The sequence below is a fragment of the Pempheris klunzingeri genome, chromosome 17 (assembly GCF_042242105.1).
Source record: "Pempheris klunzingeri isolate RE-2024b chromosome 17, fPemKlu1.hap1, whole genome shotgun sequence".
NCBI classification, from domain to species: Eukaryota; Metazoa; Chordata; class Actinopteri; order Acropomatiformes; family Pempheridae; genus Pempheris; species Pempheris klunzingeri.
Window position 1 is genome coordinate 6186885 of NC_092028.1, and position 19633 is coordinate 6206517.

Here is a 19633-nt window from a genome sequence, read left to right on the forward strand (position 1 = left end):
ATCTGCTATAGCATACTTTACCACTCTCACCACATCATAAGCTCCAGACATTATTAAGTTTGTGACCCTTGTGACACCCAACAACCTGAACATATCTGACCTTATATGGTCTGGTCCGGACTGGACCAGCACAGACAATAACTGCAGGGTGAGCAGGGTGTTTATAGCTCTTCTGTGTTTACCAGTGCAAAATAATGGGACTCTTTCCTGAATTGATTTATGATGATTAATTTTTTTCAATCCTGAAAGAAAATTTTGCTACAGAAATATGTTAATTTTCTCTAAATGTTTCCAGTTTAAATTCCACTAGAATACTGATGAACCAAGACAGTCAATCCAAAAGTAGGTATGACTTTATTGGTAGGTGCCCTGAACAAGTCTTATAGAAACATTTCTATACCTCAGCTATGAATTATGTTCTTTCTCCTAATAAAGTAATAATTAGTTTTTTTAGGCCAGAAACATTTCTCTCTGTGCAACTGTTGAACGCAATGGGTGTAGAGAGCCGCTAACAGGAAATCCACAGTCACATAGGCAGGAAATGCTGCTGTTCAGACACAGAAATAAACAAGACATGTAAGGGAAACACAGGCACTTTTAATGGTTTAATGGCTGGTTCCAGACATTCTGTTTTTTCACCAGCTACCTGAAACCACCACAATCTGCTCTCTAAACAGTGTCTATCATTTACTGTCCCTGCTGCACCTCCACAAAAGATAGGCTCAACTTCACATATCATGTTATGTATGTATGCTTCAACTGTACGATAATGTCATTTTCAGTTTAAATGGGTAATACAACTATTATGTGCCACTATTGTGGAATAATAATAAATTGAAATCTTTAAACACATGTTAAAATTGAGCAAGTAGAACATTATTTTGATGGTCCTCTTAAAGGAATGGTTTAAGGGGACTAGTTTCATTGTAACTCTTAGCCTCCAAATCACTCAAATACAATCATTGCTGTCAGAGAAAAGTTTTCTACTTACAGTAAGCTTCTCACTTCTGAGCATCATGTAATACCAAATCTTTACTGCGAACACTGCAGCAACAGATGCAAAACATGAATTTTAGAAATTTAGAGATGATAACTCAACCAAAATCTGATATAGAGAGTTAGCGCTGTGTGTACATTTTAGTAGTTTCCAAACTGCTTGATTACAATCATGAGAACCCTTTGAGTTACAAGTGGGCAATTCTGGAAGCATACTGTAGCATGCTTTGTACTAAGAAGCTTTGGAAGATACCCACTAGAATGGACGGGGGAAACCATTACAGCCACCAAATGTTTCATTGAACACAGGAGCATGTTACTATTGTTTCAAGATAAACTTACTGAATAAAAGTAAAAATGGATCCAGGTCTCTCTGATGTATGATCACCAGAAATCACAAGTCATGGTTGTGTGTAAAATGCCATTGTCATTGTACTTCAAGTATATAAATCATCCACATGTGAAGTGAGCTAGAGGTTGATACTAAGCTGCAATATTCAGCAGAGAGGCAAGAAATAATGGATTTCAAAAAATTTATTTAAAAGGGTGTGCAGTTTTTCTCCTCCCATAGTTGACAGGAAATATAGAACATTTTGCTTAGCAATCAAAATACAGTTATTTCCAGCTCATAGGAATGGGAAGTCAGGAAAATTGAGGTATTGAAACGAGCAATTTGGCAACAGGTCTTGTGTCTAAGGCTGTTCACCCTTCGAATAGTGTTAATGTTAGTTTAGGCATAGGTAAGGTTGAGATCCATCTCAGCATGACAGCAGATGAGTGACTGGGGTCAGGGTTATGATCAGGATTAGGGTTAGGGTCTGGTTCAGATGGAGGTGAGTAAGGGGAAAGGTTAAAGCACCCAAATGTGGCAGTGAAGCCAGGGCAAGTAAAGTACTGACGAAGACGATGAAGAAGGAAGCAATGAAAAACACAACAGTGGTCATATAACGGGAGCTTTTAGCTTTCTGCATGTAAGTCTTGTTTCGTGCTCTTCACAAGAAAGACAGCATTAGACAGAGCCTGAAGTTATACAGACAAACCATGGAAAGATAAGATTATTTTAAACTCTTGGGTATTTGGTTGAATGAAAAGGGTACATGGAAAATACATGATGAGAGGGTAGAATCAAAATGCTAAAAGGTTGTTGATTTATAGAGTAACTGGTCAAGAATGTGGAACTGATATAGAAAGCTCTAATGATTTTGATGGCTGTTTTACAGCTGTTTTGTGTATGATGCTGCAGCCATGATGCATTTAAACAGAAGTGATAGAGTGCAAAACAAAGCGCTGAGAATCATCACCGAGTAAGGCAATCCAGGCTGAATTAGTAGAAGTACCCTTAGAAGTACCATTAGATCCCTTATATCTATGAAGCAATAAACTTATGTTTACATATTATTATTATTATTACAGAGTGTGCAGAATGTACACAGAGTATAATTCAAGAATGCTGGGAATTCAGCATCTTCAAAAGTAATAGCTTTGGCTAAGATAAAAAGTGAAATCAGAGGAATATAAGAGGAATCCCCTACTTTTATTAGTATGTCCCCCTGGTTACTCCTGAGACCTGAAATCTCTGTGACGGAGGAGCTAAAGCAATCCTCAAGAAAGAAATAATGAGGAAATGACAGGGACACAGGGGTAGTTGTAGAAGAAATATTACAAAGTGCAGAAAACCATTTCATACACATGGTGTGATCAGAAAAAAAAACAGTGACAGACAGAGACTGAGATTTGAAACTGTTTCTGCTTAGAAAAAGTACATCAGATGAATATTCTGAATGTAACATTACAAGCATGAGTAACATATGCTCATGCACTGTTAGAAATATGGGGAGTAGAGGATAAGACTAGCTCAAAAGATAGGCAAGGCAGGAAAAGAATGAAACCCTGTGGCTATCCTAGGAACAACAGGACATGGGGTACAGGACACACAGGAAGTTGTTGTGGAATATTTGAATGAGATCTATATCTATAATTATATCTTAGTTTAGTGGGCTGGGTTTTTTCTCTCTCTCTCTTTTCCTCTCTCTGTAATCTAATTAACCATTAAGTACTCATTTTCCTTTATGTACTCCGATGCAGTAGGCGGCGGTATGCATCATATAAGTAAAGGTTGCAACTCACCATGAAACCAAAAGAAGAAGAAGGAACAGAAGGAAGCGGAAGCGGTAGGCAGAAGAAGCGGAAGCAGGAGACGAAGAAGTTGAAGTTGTCGAGTGGATGAGTTTTGGTGCTTATTAAACACATATTTCTTTCAAGGTATTTTAAGCAGCATTAGTAATGATTTCATTATAGACCTGTTCTTTAGTCACAGCCCGTTTTGGTTTTTTCCTGCTGTGTCCTTTTCGGAATACAATGATTACATTTCTGCGTGTGCTTTGTATGTTTATGTTTAGCAGCTAATGTTAGCATCTTAGCATCAATCTTCACAGCAACATGAACATTTTCCCCTCACCTCTAGGTTATTAGGTTACATTAGGAGACAGTCTGAAGTACAATGACTCGCCATGGAAAGAACTGTACGGCCGGAGCTGTCTACACCTACCACGAGAAAAAGAAAGATACAGGTAAGAATCATGGGAGGCTAGGAGGTTGTTCCACAACTCTGACCCCTATTACAGTACAGGCTGCTCTTTAAACTGGCAGCAGTAAACTTGAAACACGGAGAAGACATCGAAGGGAGCCCAGCAGGGTCAAAAGTTTCTGCGGACTAATGATTTCGGTGGTTCCCTTTAATTAGTAGCGTATTTCAGCTGGATGAGTTGAAGTTATGGTATCTAAATCAGATGACATTTGTTGAGATGATGATGGGGATCTAGAATGCTAGTACCAAGTCTGAAAATAAAGATGCCCCTACATTAATGCTTCATTCGTCAGTGAGGCCTCTTTTATGACCAGATTTAGACAGCGTTTCGAGTATAATCTGTCTTTCTCCTGCTCAGCGGCGTCCGGTTATGGAACACAGAGCATTCGACTCGGAAAAGATGCGATCAAAGACTTTGATTGCTGCTGCCTGTCCCTGCAGCCCTGTCAGATTCCTGTGGTGACGTATGTACCTCACTCCAACACACACACTCTAACATACTCTGTAACCTAAACATGTAACCACATATATATAAAGACTTTATGTGTTGTTTCTGTCCTCAGTCCAGATGGATACTTATATGAAAAACAGGCCATTCTTGAATACATTCTGCACCAAAAAACAGAAATTGCCAAAAAAATGAAGGTAAGTCCTGCATTTCCACTCAGACCACATCCACACTACACCATTTCATGACTTGTGTTCAAACCCATGCAAACCAGTTTATGAATTGGCAAACAATGTTGCGTGACAAAGTTAACATAAATACAGTTTAATGCTGTATGATCGGCTGCATTGACGTTTAAAAGAGTGCGATCACAGAAAAAGTTAAAAACGCCTTGCTGCCTCACAGCTGACTGTGACTGGGCAAAAACACACACAGCTGGTGACTTTGAAGAGTGTCATTCACCTCTGTTCAGTCTCCTACTGATCTCTGTGGTACTGTAGAGTGACTATGAAATAGCATTTTTATCACATCTCAAATACTGTCTGTTGACCAGCAGTCAGTCCCCACCTCCTGCATTGACAAAATAGTTTTACAATTGCTACATCTGACTTAAGTCTGATTAAAATCAACATGAATATAGATTATTGATGGCACCTAAGCTTTGTGTTTGGCTGTATTGGCATTAAAAATTATCAATCATAGAGGATGTTTGAGGCAGCAGAAAGTCCTATCTAGTCCTAGAAAGTATTCCTGAAAGTGAAATGTGTGTGTTGATAGATGAAAAATAGTTTTCGTTTTTTAACTATTGTTCCTTTTTTGCTGAATGTAGAAGAATTAAAGGAAATTCTCTATTCTCACTTAAAAGTCAGAAAAAGTCAGACTTCAAAAAGTCAGATGAGCAATCTGTGTTTTCTTCCTCCAATTCTTAAGGCGTATGAGAAGCAGAAACAAGCGCAGAAGAGCAACAGCCAACTTGAGTCCAAGTCAGAGGAAAGAGAGAGGGTGGAGAGGTTTAAGACCAGGGAGAACAGCATTGTGTCCAAACCCATCAACCCATTCACATCTGGTACGTATCTATGGTGTCTGCAGTACATCTCTGTACGCCCTCTGACTCAGTGATGAGGCTACTTTCAGCCAACTGTCATGTCTGCAGGTGGCATATTTTGAAACAGTAACAGACACAGTGTACAGTACATTTACATTAGCAAGACTTTATTGTAAACAATCACCTCCCACTCTGAAACGCCTGAACTGAGCATCGCAGTACACATAAGGAGGACAGGCTGGTCCCTCTGAGTCTCTGCCAATAAACCGCTGCTCTCCCCCTGTGATCACCTATATTATATTGTTTTTTTCCCTCATCAATACTAAAATGTGCTGCTGGTAGTTTCATATGCACTCAAGAGACCTTTTTTCCTAAAAGCCCTCTTTTTGGTACTCAAATTCTTTAAAAGAGCAATTACTTTATCATGCAGATGAAATTAGATTTGAGGCTGGTGGAGCAAAGGTCAAAGAAGCGGTTTGTGATTGGAAGGCTAAATCTGCAGACCACCAAACTGAGGCGCCCCTAAGCAAAGCCCTTTATATTCAGTGTCTGCACTACATGCAAACATGTCTCCATCTTCTCCTTGTTCATTAATTGGTTTAAGTTTCTCATGCTTCCAGCCATTATTAGAAAATGTATTTGTGATACTAAATGGTAAATGGTCTGTATTTGTATAGTGCCTTTCTAGTTATTTCAACTACTCAAAGCGCTTTACATGACATCCTCATTCACCCATTCACACATCATTCATACAGGAGGAATGTAATTTGAAGGAGACTATTCTTTCATACTCATTCACACACTGAAGCCATGCTTCAGGAGCAAGTTGGGGTTCAGTGTCTTGCCCAAGGACTTCGACATGTTGACCCATAGGAGCTGGGGATCAAACTTCAGATTGAGGGACTACTACTAAATTTCTGCAGTGCAAAACGGTGAAAACAGTTTTCTCCCTCAGGGCAGGACAACGGAAAAGAGAAGGGCAGGACAGACAACAGCTCAGCAGAATCATCCACTGCTGCTTCAGCGGGCACGTCCAGCCAGAGCCTGCCTAGTTTTTGGATTCCTTCTCTGACACCAGAGGCCAAGGCCACCCTAATCAAGAAACCAGTGAGTGACATCTCCTACTGCCATGTTAGGTCAGGGCAGTTGCTGAACACATAGTTGTTCACTAATTCTTTGTTAGCACAATTTTCATCTTTCAATGTTTGTAATAGGGGACTTAATTCATATAAAATACTGTAATTCAGCGCTCTAATGTCTTTGCCAGCAGCAGGTTGGTTACGTCATTTCTCAGGAAGTTTAACCCTTTTTCAGACATGCACTCCCTTAACATGTTCCTCCGTACGTGAAACAACAACATCCTTTACTGAGAGGCAAACATAACTTGATACGGTTATTAAAACGATATCAGAAGAATAGATCGGTAACTTGTCAGCGGCATATCCCACTGCCAGTTACAAGATGTGCCAAATAAACTCCAATTGATGATGGTTAGAAAATGGCATGAAAGGCTTGTGGACGGAGTCTTGGCTTTTCAAAGGTGTGTTCACAAGTTATTGGAGTGTGTTTCACCTCATTCAAGCTTCTGCAATATCAGTGCAAAAACATTCTACAAGAACTACACGCAGTATTAAGTGATCTGTGGTTTGTCTGAAGTTAGAGTTAGATACAGGCAGGCTTCACCTCTAGGACACCAGGGCATTTTCTTTTGCAGAAATGTATTGTTATTGAAAGGGTTTGACTCCCTACATGCAAAAGTTTCCCCCCCAACACTGTTGTGCAATTTTCCTGGGCTGCACAAGACAATTGTGATTGGTTTAAAGAAATACAAGAGTTTTTTTTTTCCTCCTGTGCCAGAATGAAATGGGTTCAGCCTGACCTCTCTTTAGGTTCACCAGTTTGTTTTAAATGATGATGTGTCATGATACTCTATGTCAGGCTGACCCGGATCCAAAGATCAAAGCCTCTTTAGCTGTTACTGTTCTCTGCTGCCAGACTGACTCCCCCTTTCTCTCCTTTCCTTGTGTCTGTCAGAGTAAGACTGTGTTATGTCCCATGTCAGGACGACCAATTAAGATGAATGAGCTTATCACAGTCCGCTTCACCCCACTGGACTCGAGCCTAGACCGAGTGGCCCTGCTCAACCACCAGGTCAGTTTACTTTAACACCTTGTAGTCCATAAAAGCTTAGAGCTGGTCCTGAAGGCCCAGTGTCCTGCATGGTATGGATGTTTTCCTGCTCCAAAACACCTGATTCAAATGATCAGCTTGTCATCAAGTTCTGCAGAAGCTTGATAACGTTCCTATTTATTTGAAGCAGGGAAGGGGAAAGGTTTAGTTAATGGTTGTCCTCCACTCCGTTCTTGAGTATATACAAGAACAACTTAATATCCTGCACAAATCTTCTCTGTGTTTTGAACAGACCTTTTTCCTCTGCATTATTAGTAGCATGATATCATTCTGTCCCCTCTCTCAGGACAGGTATGTATGTGCAGTAACCAGAGACGTCCTGGGCAACAGCGTTCCCTGTGCTGTTCTGCGACCCTCGTGAGTGCCAACATGTCTAACCCTCTCTGACATTCAGACGTTAAGTATACCCTGCTAGGACTCTGAGTAATAACTGACACACTCTTTGTCCTCCCTTCAGGGGTAGCGTGGTGACTCAGGAATGTGTAGAGAAGTTGATCAGGAAGGACATGACTGACCCTGTGAGTGGAGACAAACTGTCTGACAGAGACATCATACCACTGCAGAGGGTAAGTGGTGGATAATGTCCATACAAATCAAGATTCTCTATGATTTTAGTTTGTTTCATGAATTTGAATTTCATGAAAACAAAATTTTTTTTACACTGGATTTAATAATTTCCCAAGTAAGGACAGCAAGTAAAGGTGCTTTCAGACAGCAAAGGCTGCTGCCTCCATTGTAGCTGAAGTAGACAAAATGGCAGCAGTGGTAGGAGAGTTGCCCCCTTGTTGGTGTCCACTACTTGCCTGCTGGCAGACACAGCTGTAATGGCTCACTGTCTGAATGCCCATTTAGAGTAACAAGCTGTTCTGGGTCTTTTACTTCCTGATGCTAGAACAGGGTTTACCAATGTTTTTAGCCTCATAAATGTCTCCAAACTGAATCTGTACTCGCTGTGAAATCGTCACACACACACCGTTAAGATGGTGCTGATGGTCTGTCTTGTATGCTGGCAGGGTGGAACTGGCTTTGCAGCCTCAGGGGTTGACCTCCGTGCCAAAGAGGCTCGTCCAGTGATGCAAGTGTGAGACAATGGAGGATGTGAGGACTGCACAGCGTTGTCACTATGATTTAACTGCATTTTTGTAAAAGGGTGATATCTTGTCAACAACCTCCTTTTTATTTTGTTGTTTAATGGCATTTTTATTATGCCTGTAGGTAATTGGCATTTAATGTAATTACTTTGTCATAGATGTTTTGTCAGTTATGTGAAATACTAAAAATGTTCCTGTTTCCCCAGCTGTCTATAAGACAGAATCTTTCCTTTCATTCTTTCTGCAGAGCTGATTATTGGCAGAAACATTGTGCTCATTTTAAGGCTCTGCATAAGAGTTGAATCAAATGGATTGATCTGTCATTCATTGCCATGTGCAAAATGTATGAAAACATAAATTCAATTTCAGGGCCACAGGATTGGTTTTACAGAATTTGCAGCCTTATAAAGCCTCTTGAAATTTTATACCCTTATGATAAGATAAATGTGACCCCTTTCATTTGATTTAATTAAGTTCAGATCGGTGAGGACTCCATGTTTCAGACAGACTTTCCATTTTACTGCAGTGTGTGTGTGTGTGAGAAAGAGAGAATGTATTTGAGATTCATTCCACACCTTTGACTGCATTTATCACAGTAATAAAAAAATGTTTGGACAACAAGCAAAGTAGTCATGATGTTAGATGTTAAGCATCACTTTACCACTGGTTGTATTTTCAGAGTTTGAGATAGAATCAGTATCCATATGCAGTGTCAGGCAAAATTCTAATTAAGTCAAGTAATTACATTTTAAAACTCGTGTTAGCCAGTTCATAATTGACCGTTCTGCTTGAGAAGTTATCTTCCCCGTTTTTTCAAAACAGCACACATTTGCAAAAAATGTCCTGAAAAATACAGTTCTTCCTTTTTCACAGCTCATCATGGCCGTCCACTCTCATGCCTCCATAGTCTGTGATGGTGCTTGTCTTAATGTAGTCCATGTTGTCAAGCAGCTCGGACAGTGTCAGACGGCCATCCTGACATGTAGAGTAGAAAACAGAAACATGGAAATAAATACAGTTTGTATATATGATATGAAACATAACCTCTGACTATTTTTTTGTGTGTGGAGCTACTTTGTATGCACATCCCTCAGTTATATGCTGTTTCCCTAAATTGGCACATACAACCCCCTCGGTTTATACCATTAACAGTTTTACCTAGACATCTTTACAGTGTGTAATCACATGAACTGTCTGAGAGGTCATAATCTACCATCACTGTATTTTTTCATCAACTATGGGAAGAAAATATACTGAATTATACATTAGGTAGTGAGCTTTACCACCAGCCTTCTGTGTCTGTGAAAATGACCTCCTCACAATATGGATACTCTCCAAATAATGGACAGCTGCATTAAATCTATGGGTTTGATGTGAACAGAATACACAAAGTATTACAGAATGCATCTCTCTGCTTTTGTAAGACACATTTAACCTTTCTTACACATGGAATTCACTAATAGGTCACTCAAGAAAGCAAACCACAATAAATGAACCAGTTTGAAGGCATGGCACAGTTGAATTAACAGCGTGGTTGTTTCCCTATTTTCAATGAATTTCAATGTAATTTCTAGAAGGAGATGTGAAAACTACATATGCGACACAGGAGGGTTGGAGCATGCTGTCAAGTGGCCTCTACTGTTTTTGGAGCCTGGGACTAAATGTTAGGATATCTGCTGTACAGATATTTACCATTTTATACTTCTATCACATGTAAGTATAATATCAAACCATTGGAACACAAGTGGCACTCTTACTCAAACCTGCTTTGGGACACTGAGAATTTCATGAGCCTGAGTTAATAAAGTAATACTACTAGTACCTCTGCTAGTATTACTAATGATAATAACTTTATTGAATCCACCTAAGGACATGAGTGCATGTTTCCCTACTTAGTACATGTTTGACATTACAAACGTGCTTTACAGATTCTACTGATTCAGGTTCTTATTTAGAGGCAGAATTGGGATCTTCCTGTACGCCCTAGGGTGTCAGCAGCTTTTGTTGGATGAAGTTCACTTGATCCAAATAATAATAATAATAATGATATCTGTTCTAATCAAATAATTACTGTTGGGTCAATTTTGCCTCTACATTTCCATCAAGTATGGAGACACAGTATAACACCAAGTCAGCTAAACCTCAGGGATATCAATCTGTCCAGTGAGGAAGCTAAGCGATTGTGAATCAACTTCATCAGTTTTGGTGCAAATGAAAGTGACAACAGGTGCACTGGAGAGGAAACAGCAAGACAGCCCCCAGAAAGGGAAAGGTTTTGCAGGTGGTGGCCACAGACAGTCGCTCCCTCCTCATCCTTCCTGACTGATTCTTCTCTGGTTTAGCATTTTACTAGTGTCCTTGTCACTTCTGGTACCTGCAGCCCATTCAAGGTTGTACAGGTAGTCCAGCTCCTCCAGGATGGCACATCCATACTTCCACATGGCTGTGTGCTCACAGCCCAGCACCGTGAAACTCGACTGGCATTTACCAGAGAACACCAGAATTGGCAGGTCTGCCATTGACACCCCGTTCTCTTCACAGATACGCTGTGAAGCACATGTGACAGACGTGAAGGAGTGATCAACGTTGTGCTGCCTGCAATGTCATGACTGGTTTGGCAGTGTGTCAGGGATGGTCTGGGGAGGCCTATCCTTGGAGGGTCACACAGACCTCCACATGCTTGCCAACCCTGACTGCTGTTAGGTACCGGGATGAACTCCTCAGAGCCAGTGTCAGGCCTTATGCTGGTGCAGTGAGCCCTGGGTTCCTCCTGGTGCAGGATAATGCATGTGTGTAGGCTGTTCCTGGATGACAAAGGCATTGATGACATTGACTGGCCCTCCCCAGACCTGAATCCAGTTGAGAACCTGTGGGACGTCATGTATCGGTGCACCAAGTAGCACCACAGTCTGTCCAGAAGCTCACTGAGGCCCTGATCCAAGTCTGGGAGGAGATCCCCTAGGACAGCAGCCGCCGTCTCATCAGGAGCCCAGACGTTGTCTGGAGTGCATCCAGGCACATGGGGGGCCATACACACACAACTGAGTCACATTATGAGCTGCTGTGATGAAGTTCATGCAAGTAGGATCAGCCTGTGATTTTTTTACTTTGATTTCCGGTGTGCTTTGGTTTCCATTGACCGTTGTTTTGTGATTTTGTTCTCAACAAATTACATGACGGAAAGATTTTGATTTTGAATATTTAGTTTTCATCAAAATCCGATGTGTGATCTAAGTAGTCGCTGCATTTTTTTGAGCAGTATATGTAGACACAGGGTCTCTCTACAAGATGATTATGTTATGTTACATTAGGTTACATAGTAATGCAGGACCCCATTAAAGATACTCATACAGTGAGGGTAGTATGTGCATATGAACAGTGCTTTACTTTCCTCTGTGTTGCCCATACTGAGAGCTCCTCAGGGCTCTCCACTGGAACAACTTTCATTAGATAAATATTAATATAACATTTACCATGCAGCCCTACCACTGCTTTAACACCAACACCTTCAAACTATATGTAATGTGGTAACAACTCTCTGAAGTAGACAGCTATAGTGTTGAAAAAATAAGGTACTTTAACTGAAGTTTCAAGAGTGGTTAGTGCAAAAATAACTTGTAGAAAAAAACAACTTTATTTGATAGTCAAACCCCAAAAAGACAGTCACCAACTCTCCTTTTTTCCAAATGCACATTTCATACACTTGACAGCAAATGTTCTCAAATGTTTTTCTGAGATACTGTATATGACCATGTCTGTATCCCCAATGTTGGCTTATTATATAAGATAATATTATAAGAACAATTGCCTCCCCATGTGTTGTTAACTTTTTATGCTCATAAAAAGGAGCATTGTGTGTCAGTGCATGTTGGACATTATCCACAGTTTTGTTAGTTTGCAATTTTGATGTTTTGGAGATGCACAGTGGACAACAACATGTTATCTATGAGGACATGCATCTCAGTCAAAAAACCAAATGGATATTTAAATAAAACAAAGACAACTGTGTGTGTAGAATCAGTATTATCTGTATTCACATACACAGTATGTGAGTCAATGCTGAATCTGAATGGTGTTAGTTAGTATGTCTGTGTGTATGTGCATACAGAGTCCATGATTATACCCTTGATTATAGTGGAACCCAGAGTAAGAACCACACCCCTCACTGACTTTACACCCCCACCCCCACCCCAAACCGACTGTAACAGAATTCTCCATAATAGTGAAATATAAACTGGAATGAGCTTTGGATGGCTCATCAAAGTTCATCATGTCTCTTCGTTAAATCTTCTCCGTAATTGGTCGCTTGGCTGCCCACAAACATATTCCAGTTGGCCAGAATCTCCTTCTTGGTTATTTTCTCGTCCTGTTTGATGACCAGATTCCATCCAACATTGGTTTAGTGGTTTATGATTGAAAGAAAGGGGGGGGGGGGGTACATGGGGTGATGAAAAATAGGGATAAGAGAGAGCAAGACACAGAGAGAAGTTTGTTAGGAATTAACCCACAATTACCCCAATTATTTCCACCATGTTACTGGACAGCCTGCCCATCAGCACACTTCTGAGCTAGCTCTCTCTAAACCTGCGCCTATCCAACTTATACTGCTTATTAAATTAATTACATTGCTGTGCAGAGGCATGTGTAGTTGACAGTATGAACAGTATACATATACTTTAGTTTGTACAGTGTACATATTCATCACATATTATACTGTAGCGTGGAGGATGGCCCTCGTTTTAGTTTAGTCTCTATTCATGGTTTTTGTTTTTGTTTTTTTATAGTTGCTGTTTAGTACTTCTGCGTTTTAATGCTTTTCATTTCTTGTTTCTCATGTAGTCTGTGATATGTGATTTCGCTTCTGAAACGCTGCAATTTCAGGATTAATAACACCTCAACAAAAATGAATATGAGCTTTATAGAGATATTGCAGGGCTGAGGTATTGGACTGCATTCGATTTTGCAAGAAGTACCTATTACAATTGCAACTCGGTGTAGTCTTACCACATTGTTTGGCTCTGCATAAAGGATTTGTCTTCAATAAGACAGATAAAGAATATAACCATCCTTAAAGTTTATATACTTAGTGACAGTTACGGTGCATGGTGTTGTATTTGCAAGGGGAGACTAAAAAGTGCCTTATTGGTACATTTAAAGACAGTTTTTATATTCATCATATCAAACTCAGCTGAAAACATTTTAATGCAGAGAACATAAATTTTCTAATGCCCATATTTGTCGACTGTTGGAGCATATTGGAATGTACTATCAAGTAGAGTTTTCAAAATACCCCTTACTTATAGCTACATTACCACATTCTGAAAATGTAAGTTCTTAATAAATATAATTCATTACTAAATGTATTGGACTTACTGTTCTGCTCTGGTTTTATTGTCTGTGAAAATCAATGTAAAAACATCTGGTATCTGGTATTTGAAAAGTGGCCAATGTGGAAGTGTGGTTCAGTTGGTTTGACCAGTGGTAGGTCTACCTTGTTTGTGTCTGTCTCATGGATCAAGTGTTTGGCTTCATTGTCGGCATGGTCGACCTCTCCTGGCAAAATCCAGTGGGCCACCTCACTGGCATCCAGGTAGCCATCCTGTACAACACACAACTGCATTACTGAGGAAGTAACAAACTGTAAGAACAGGCGCACTGCTGTCACTAAGTCCACTCAACATGTGAAAGCAGAAGCTCAGGAAGAATAAAGTGGCCCCTTTTACTTTGACTACAATAGTTTCAAGCAGCTATAATCAATCTGAAAACAATGAGACAAGGGTCTTGCTTAGAATCCCACCTGCGTAAATAATCATTAATCATTGCATAGCTACAAGCTACAGTAACCCCACATGTCCAAGCCTTTCTCAAGCCTGAACCTGAAGCAACCGAAATGATTAATCAATAATTATGTGAATATCTGAGCAGCTTTTACCTTGTTGGCATCTCTGACCTCTAAGAAATGTTTCTTCTCTGTCTGGACCCAGTCAGGCTCACTCTCCCCAGGCTCTGGCGTGAACATGTCACCTGCGCAGAAGTAGTGCACGCACACACACACATTTAGAACAGGTTGCTAACAAGTTTGGAGTGGAGGAGGAAGAAAAAATCGGAGTCACCTACCAATGTATTCATCGATGTTGATCCTGCCATCCCCGTTCTTATCAATGTCTTCCATAGTTTCCTATATGAGAAAATTAGTTAGTTTGGATAGTAGTCCGCTCCTGCTGCTATACACAAGTTAATGCATTGATAAAAAATGTTCTTAAAAAGGTTTTTGAACATTAATAGCTCTTCATGAGGAGGAGAGGGCAATGGGCAGAAAGGCTGTGTGCAAACAGCGGCTGAAAACATGTTTTCATGCTTCTGAAATATGTTGGCCAGTATCATTTCCCTTGCTCTGGTTTCTGTGGTTGCCATAGTCACACGGTGAGGTAATGCTGCAAGTTAAAATCCTAAATTTCGAAAGAAGCTGCAAAGAGCCATGTGCATTTGCCAGAGCAGCAGTAGTTCTCCCTCTCCTTGCTGCCATCGCAAACCTCGATCACACAGCTGCAGTCGTGATCACATTGAAAACAATGGAGAGTTGACTCTACCTGCACTACCGTATCTCTCATGTAATCAAACTCCTCGGGGTGAAGGAAGGCGGTGAACTCCTCCCGCGTGGCAATACTATCCTGATCTCTGTCGGCTGCCTTGAAGCGCTTTTCGTCCCGAGTGAGCATGGACTTATAGGTGGCCTGGTCTGCAACGTCATCAAACTGCTCACCTGAAAAGAAAGCTTCAGTTTTCATATTTCTGTACAGATGCATCTCTGGGTGGTTAATTCATCTGTCGAAGCCCATACAAATCTATTCCTAAAGTGGTCTTTTTTCTTTAATGATCATTATCAAAGTGCAAAAATGTGAAAAATGGAAATCTGAATAACCATGATAACTGAGCAAACACCATCTGCTGATGAAGATCACACAATATGTGCCCATAAATGTGACTCGATTTGTCATCCATTCCCTGCGGGTGTCAGCCAGCTAAGGTTTACCCTGCCTGTCTCCCAGTGGGTGCTGGGAGGGACTCCAGCTATAGTTCACAAAAGGGAACGATGGACATACTGTATACTTTGGGGCAATTGGCAGAATGTTTATTTTGTCATCATGCCTGATGAGCCTGAGGAGGTAAAAAAGGAAAGAGATGGTAAAGGAAGAGATTAGAAGTAGTAAAGAAGGAGACAGGGAGAAGAAAGAGTTCAACAAGTTAGAATGGAGACAGATCTTTGATAGAATTACCCAGATAGTAGCCGTAGGTGGTGTTTTTGTACTCCTCCCATGCTATCTTGCCGTCTTGGTTCTTGTCATAGTCGTTCCAGTGTTTGTTCACATTCTCCTCAATGTACCTCCTCTGCCTGTGTTTAATCCAATAGTGCAGCTCCACGTGGCTGACGTAGCCATCCTTGTCAGTGTCAATGCGGTCCACAATCTTCCTGTGAGAAGAGAGTTAAAGTTATGGATAAAGTTGACTGAAATCATCTGCTCCTTCCATGCTTTTGGAAATAGAACCTCAATTCTGACCTCCACACGCCCCAAAAACATGTTTTCAGTACAAAAAACTAAATAAAAACCTGATTAATAATATACATTGAAGCAGTGATTTCATGAGCTGCTAAGGCAGTTTGGGAAGAGTATGCTGAGGGTCAGGAACACCTACGCTAATTTGTCTTTGCTCTCCTCGGGGGTCAGCTGGTCAAAGGTCTTGGCCTCTTCCTTGCCCAGGAAGGCCTCATGGTCGAACTGGAAGCCGTGAGCATCATCGTGGGCGTGATCACTCAGGTCAGAGTGGTGATGGATGCGTTTCTCCTGAGCAGGTACAGCAAAGGCAACAACAGCCAGGACGCAGAGGGATGCTAATAAATTTAGCATCATCATAATTGACTGGGGGCGGGGGTTGGACAACAAGTTATTATGCTTGATTCTTTAACATTTTAGTACATTATTACATCACCTACAAACTACAAACTCTGTACAGAATAGAATAACTTGGTGATAATTTGGCTTTTGCTCACAAGCAGCACAAAACAAATGTGGTATATATAAAATATATAGTATAAATAAAATACTAAAAGCATAAGACATTATGACATAAATTGCACAGCTCAGATTTTGACATTTCCAATGCTGATTGCAGTACTTGGAATAAAAGACTACAACTTTAACATGATAAACTACAGAGGACCCTGTTAAGAAATCCTGCTTGGCACAAGGAATCACTTCTTTAGTCTCACCCACATTAATATCCAGTGTGGTCATTTTGCAACTGTCCACATATGCTGTTTGCATGAAAGGCCATTAAAGACCAGGTCATCAATGTACTTCAACTAACAAACATCCTGCTGTTAAAATTCTGCATAAATTCAAATACAAGCATAGCAAGAATAGTACAGAAGCAAGAGCACATCCTTGAGGAACACCTAGATGTCTTGTGAGAGAGGCAGGGACCATTCCACTGACAGTGACTCTGTCAGCTTTATGCACTATTTAACAGCTGGGCCAAAAAAGCTTAAAGAAATAATGCAACCATTGTTCTTTAATCTAACTTTTTGGAACTAAGAAAAAAACTGCACTTACGTGTGTCTAAGCAGATCCTCCCTGTGTGTGTGTGAACAGCAGCTCTGTCCGCGTTGGCACTATGTACCTTTAAATATCGGCGGCAAGGGGGCGGGCCATGCTGTTCAGTTATCCAATCACCAAGGCCCTGAAGGGGACTCTAACCAATAAAAAGTAGGACAAAGTAAATGGCAAGTTCTTATTGGCTTTTAACCGCCACGTTGTCACGCAAAAGTGTACCACATTATGGCTGGAATAATTAAGTTATGGTCACGTTACACTTCCGTCCTGACAGAAGCAAGAGTGGAAGTAGGAATGTACTTATCGCGCTAGTTCATGTGACCTGCGCCTGCGCGGCCGCCACATTGGGGAGGTCAAGATCCCCCAGTATGTGAATTGAGAGATGCACTTATCTCGTCTAATTGTGGACCGATTTTCATTACATTTGGTTTGTAATAAATGCGACAAATTGAACACGATACTGGCTGTTTGAATTAAATTCAGTTTCTGGGAGTGAATCTAATCAGCTCTATGCCAAAATATTAACCTTGCAAATAGCCTTGCACTGAGACAACATATAACATGTAACCTGCATCATGATTAGTTTCTCACGTTCCTGACAAACCTTCATCAAATTTCATGCAAATTGAGTCAAAATTGAGCGAGTAAGAGTCGATTTTATAGTGAAGTCTGCATCTCAACACGTATCAAACCCTCCCAATATGGCGGGCACGTAGACACATAACGATGACGCACAGCAGCCACTAGGGGTGGGCGTATCGATCTAAATATCGATAGTATCGATACCAAGGTGAGTATTGGTATCGGATCGATACTAGCGTGATGAGATCGATACTGCAGTTTCTCTTCTGTCGTCCAGCAATTTACTCGAATTTCCTCAGAGCGCCGCTTCTCTGTGCAAACAGCGCGGTGTGGACTTTTTTTACTAAGGCGGAAAAGGACACTGACAAATGTAATGTGTGCAATAAAGTGATCCGCCACTGTGGAAACACAACAAACTTACATAAACACATAAAAGCAGCTCACCCTCGAGAGAGCTCCGAGCTGCAAGTCTAGTTGAGGAAGGAGGGGGGGCGGGGGGGTCCCGATACAGAGACAGAGCTCCCAGCCAAAAAATCAAGAATATCCAGGTAATCTGTTTTTCACAGTGTAATTGGTCATTGATCAGTTTTAGCAGACTGGTTAAATTGTTATCATGTATTCAGCCAGTTGAAAAAAATCTCAATTGTTTTACTGGAACCCAAAAATATAGCTAGCCATATAAAGATAGGCTCTATACCTCAAACCTGAAATATGAATATGGCTGAATATAATAACCCTTTTGTGTTAACTGTTGAAGGAAAAATAGTGTTCCTATTTAGGCTATATGCAGATTACAGTTACAGACTTAATCATCTTAATCAAGAAGAATTATTTTATTATTTTTATACTGTTACATTTTTTTCTATTGTTGTAGTTAGTTAATAAAAAGCATTTTCATTGCCTAAAATCTTTGTGCTGTGTTTTACCATAATCATAATCATAATCATAATCAACTAACTCAAGGCAAAATCACATTTGACATTTCAAGTAAAAAGTATCGGTATCGGCGATACTATTCCGGTATTTACTTGGTATTGGATGGATACCAAAATTCCCAGTATCGCCCACCACTAACAGCCACAGCAACATGTCTAAGTTGGTAAGTAGTTGTTGCAGAGACGGTACATATAGAGTATTTTTGGTTATATTCTTTATTCTTTTGATTGAAAAAAAAGCTCACATCTGACTGAAAAACTAGTACGCATCATGCAAAATGGCCCATTTCAGAACAAAATTATTGGATTATAAGTATTGATTGATTGATTGATTATTGTTCATCACTTTAATGTTGCAGCTGGTAATATGGAGCTTAATTTCAACATGGGGACCAAAGAAAGCCTTGATGATAAAATATATTAATTTATTTATTAATTCCATTTTTTATTGTTACTTTGAAAGTAAGACAAACTAAACCTGCCAGATAAATGTTGTGGAGTAAAAAGTACAGAATTTCCCTCTAAAATGTGAAGTAGAAATATAAAGTAGCAGAACATGTAAATATTGAGGTAAAGTATCTCTAATTTTGACTTAAATGCAGTATTGGAGCAATTTACTTACTTAGTTATTTTTCGCCCCTCACCATTTATTGCATTACCACACTACCAGCCTGACCGTGTACACCGTTAATCGTTTGTGATTGCTCTGATCAATATTTATTTATTACCCAGATCAGAGGCAATTCAGTATTGCAGGTACAATCAGATGACAGTAAATAACTCACATTTAGGTAGTACAGAGACATTACATTGAGCTTTCTCTGCTGGACATAAAGAGACCTATTATTTTTTGTTTATGTCTGATAATGTTTTAAAGGATGGAGCATATCTCTGAAAATGATAAAATGCCATGTTTGATATTTATTCTATTTAATATTCATTCTAATAGCAACATTATTCCTGTCAGTGCCCTCAAGAAGAGCAGATCATTAACATAATGTGATAACCATCTGTGGGTTAGTTTCTGCCCTATTTTGTAGTGTTTGGACAATATTGATATTCATGCTCCATCCACCATGTCTTCCACTTTTACTATTCAATAGGCACGGCTGAAAAAGAGACTTGACAGAGCATTTGCAGTCTGAGC

The 19633-nt window shown here is 40.2% G+C and overlaps 2 protein-coding genes across 3 annotated transcripts; one reads left to right on the plus strand and one right to left on the minus strand.

Annotated features, from left to right (window-relative positions):
* Positions 1-3187: 3187 nt before the first annotated feature.
* On the plus strand, positions 3188-9388 carry nosip (nitric oxide synthase interacting protein). Its single transcript, XM_070847859.1, has 10 exons — positions 3188-3258; positions 3461-3566; positions 3942-4047; positions 4147-4228; positions 4962-5097; positions 6032-6183; positions 7111-7227; positions 7553-7623; positions 7724-7832; positions 8280-9388. The coding sequence occupies exons 2-10, from the start codon at positions 3497-3499 to the stop codon at positions 8349-8351; spliced, it is 915 nt and encodes a 304-aa protein (XP_070703960.1). The 5' UTR covers positions 3188-3258; positions 3461-3496; the 3' UTR covers positions 8352-9388.
* rcn3 (reticulocalbin 3, EF-hand calcium binding domain) lies at positions 9225-16389 on the minus strand. Of its 2 annotated transcripts, none has more exons than XM_070847858.1 (7): positions 16053-16389; positions 15635-15828; positions 14948-15120; positions 14475-14535; positions 14290-14381; positions 13849-13956; positions 9225-9332 (listed from the first exon to the last, which is right to left on the minus strand). In XM_070847858.1, the coding sequence occupies exons 1-7, from the start codon at positions 16268-16270 to the stop codon at positions 9225-9227; spliced, it is 954 nt and encodes a 317-aa protein (XP_070703959.1). In that variant the 5' UTR covers positions 16271-16389. The 2 variants fall into 2 exon arrangements, with proteins under 2 accessions (XP_070703959.1, XP_070703958.1); XM_070847857.1 differs by lacking the exon at positions 9225-9332 and adding an exon at positions 12011-12723.
* Positions 16390-19633: the final 3244 nt, after the last annotated feature.

Bases quoted from the DNA above. Each gene is read 5' to 3' on its own strand.
- rcn3 (XM_070847858.1), bottom strand. From the start codon at position 16,270: ATGATGATGCTAAATTTATTAGCATCCCTCTGCGTCCTGGCTGTTGTT. The intron at 15,829-16,052 runs GTAGGTGTTCCT...CTCTTCTCACAG, and splicing joins GAGAGCAAAGACAAATTAGC to GAAGATTGTGGACCGCATTG. The intron at 15,121-15,634 runs GTAATTCTATCA...CTTTCTTTTCAG, and splicing joins CACCTACGGCTACTATCTGG to GTGAGCAGTTTGATGACGTT.
- nosip (XM_070847859.1), top strand. From the start codon at position 3,497: ATGACTCGCCATGGAAAGAACTGTACGGCCGGAGCTGTCTACACCTAC. The intron at 5,098-6,031 runs GTACGTATCTAT...TTTCTCCCTCAG, and splicing joins CATCAACCCATTCACATCTG to GGCAGGACAACGGAAAAGAG. The intron at 7,228-7,552 runs GTCAGTTTACTT...CCCCTCTCTCAG, and splicing joins TGGCCCTGCTCAACCACCAG to GACAGGTATGTATGTGCAGT.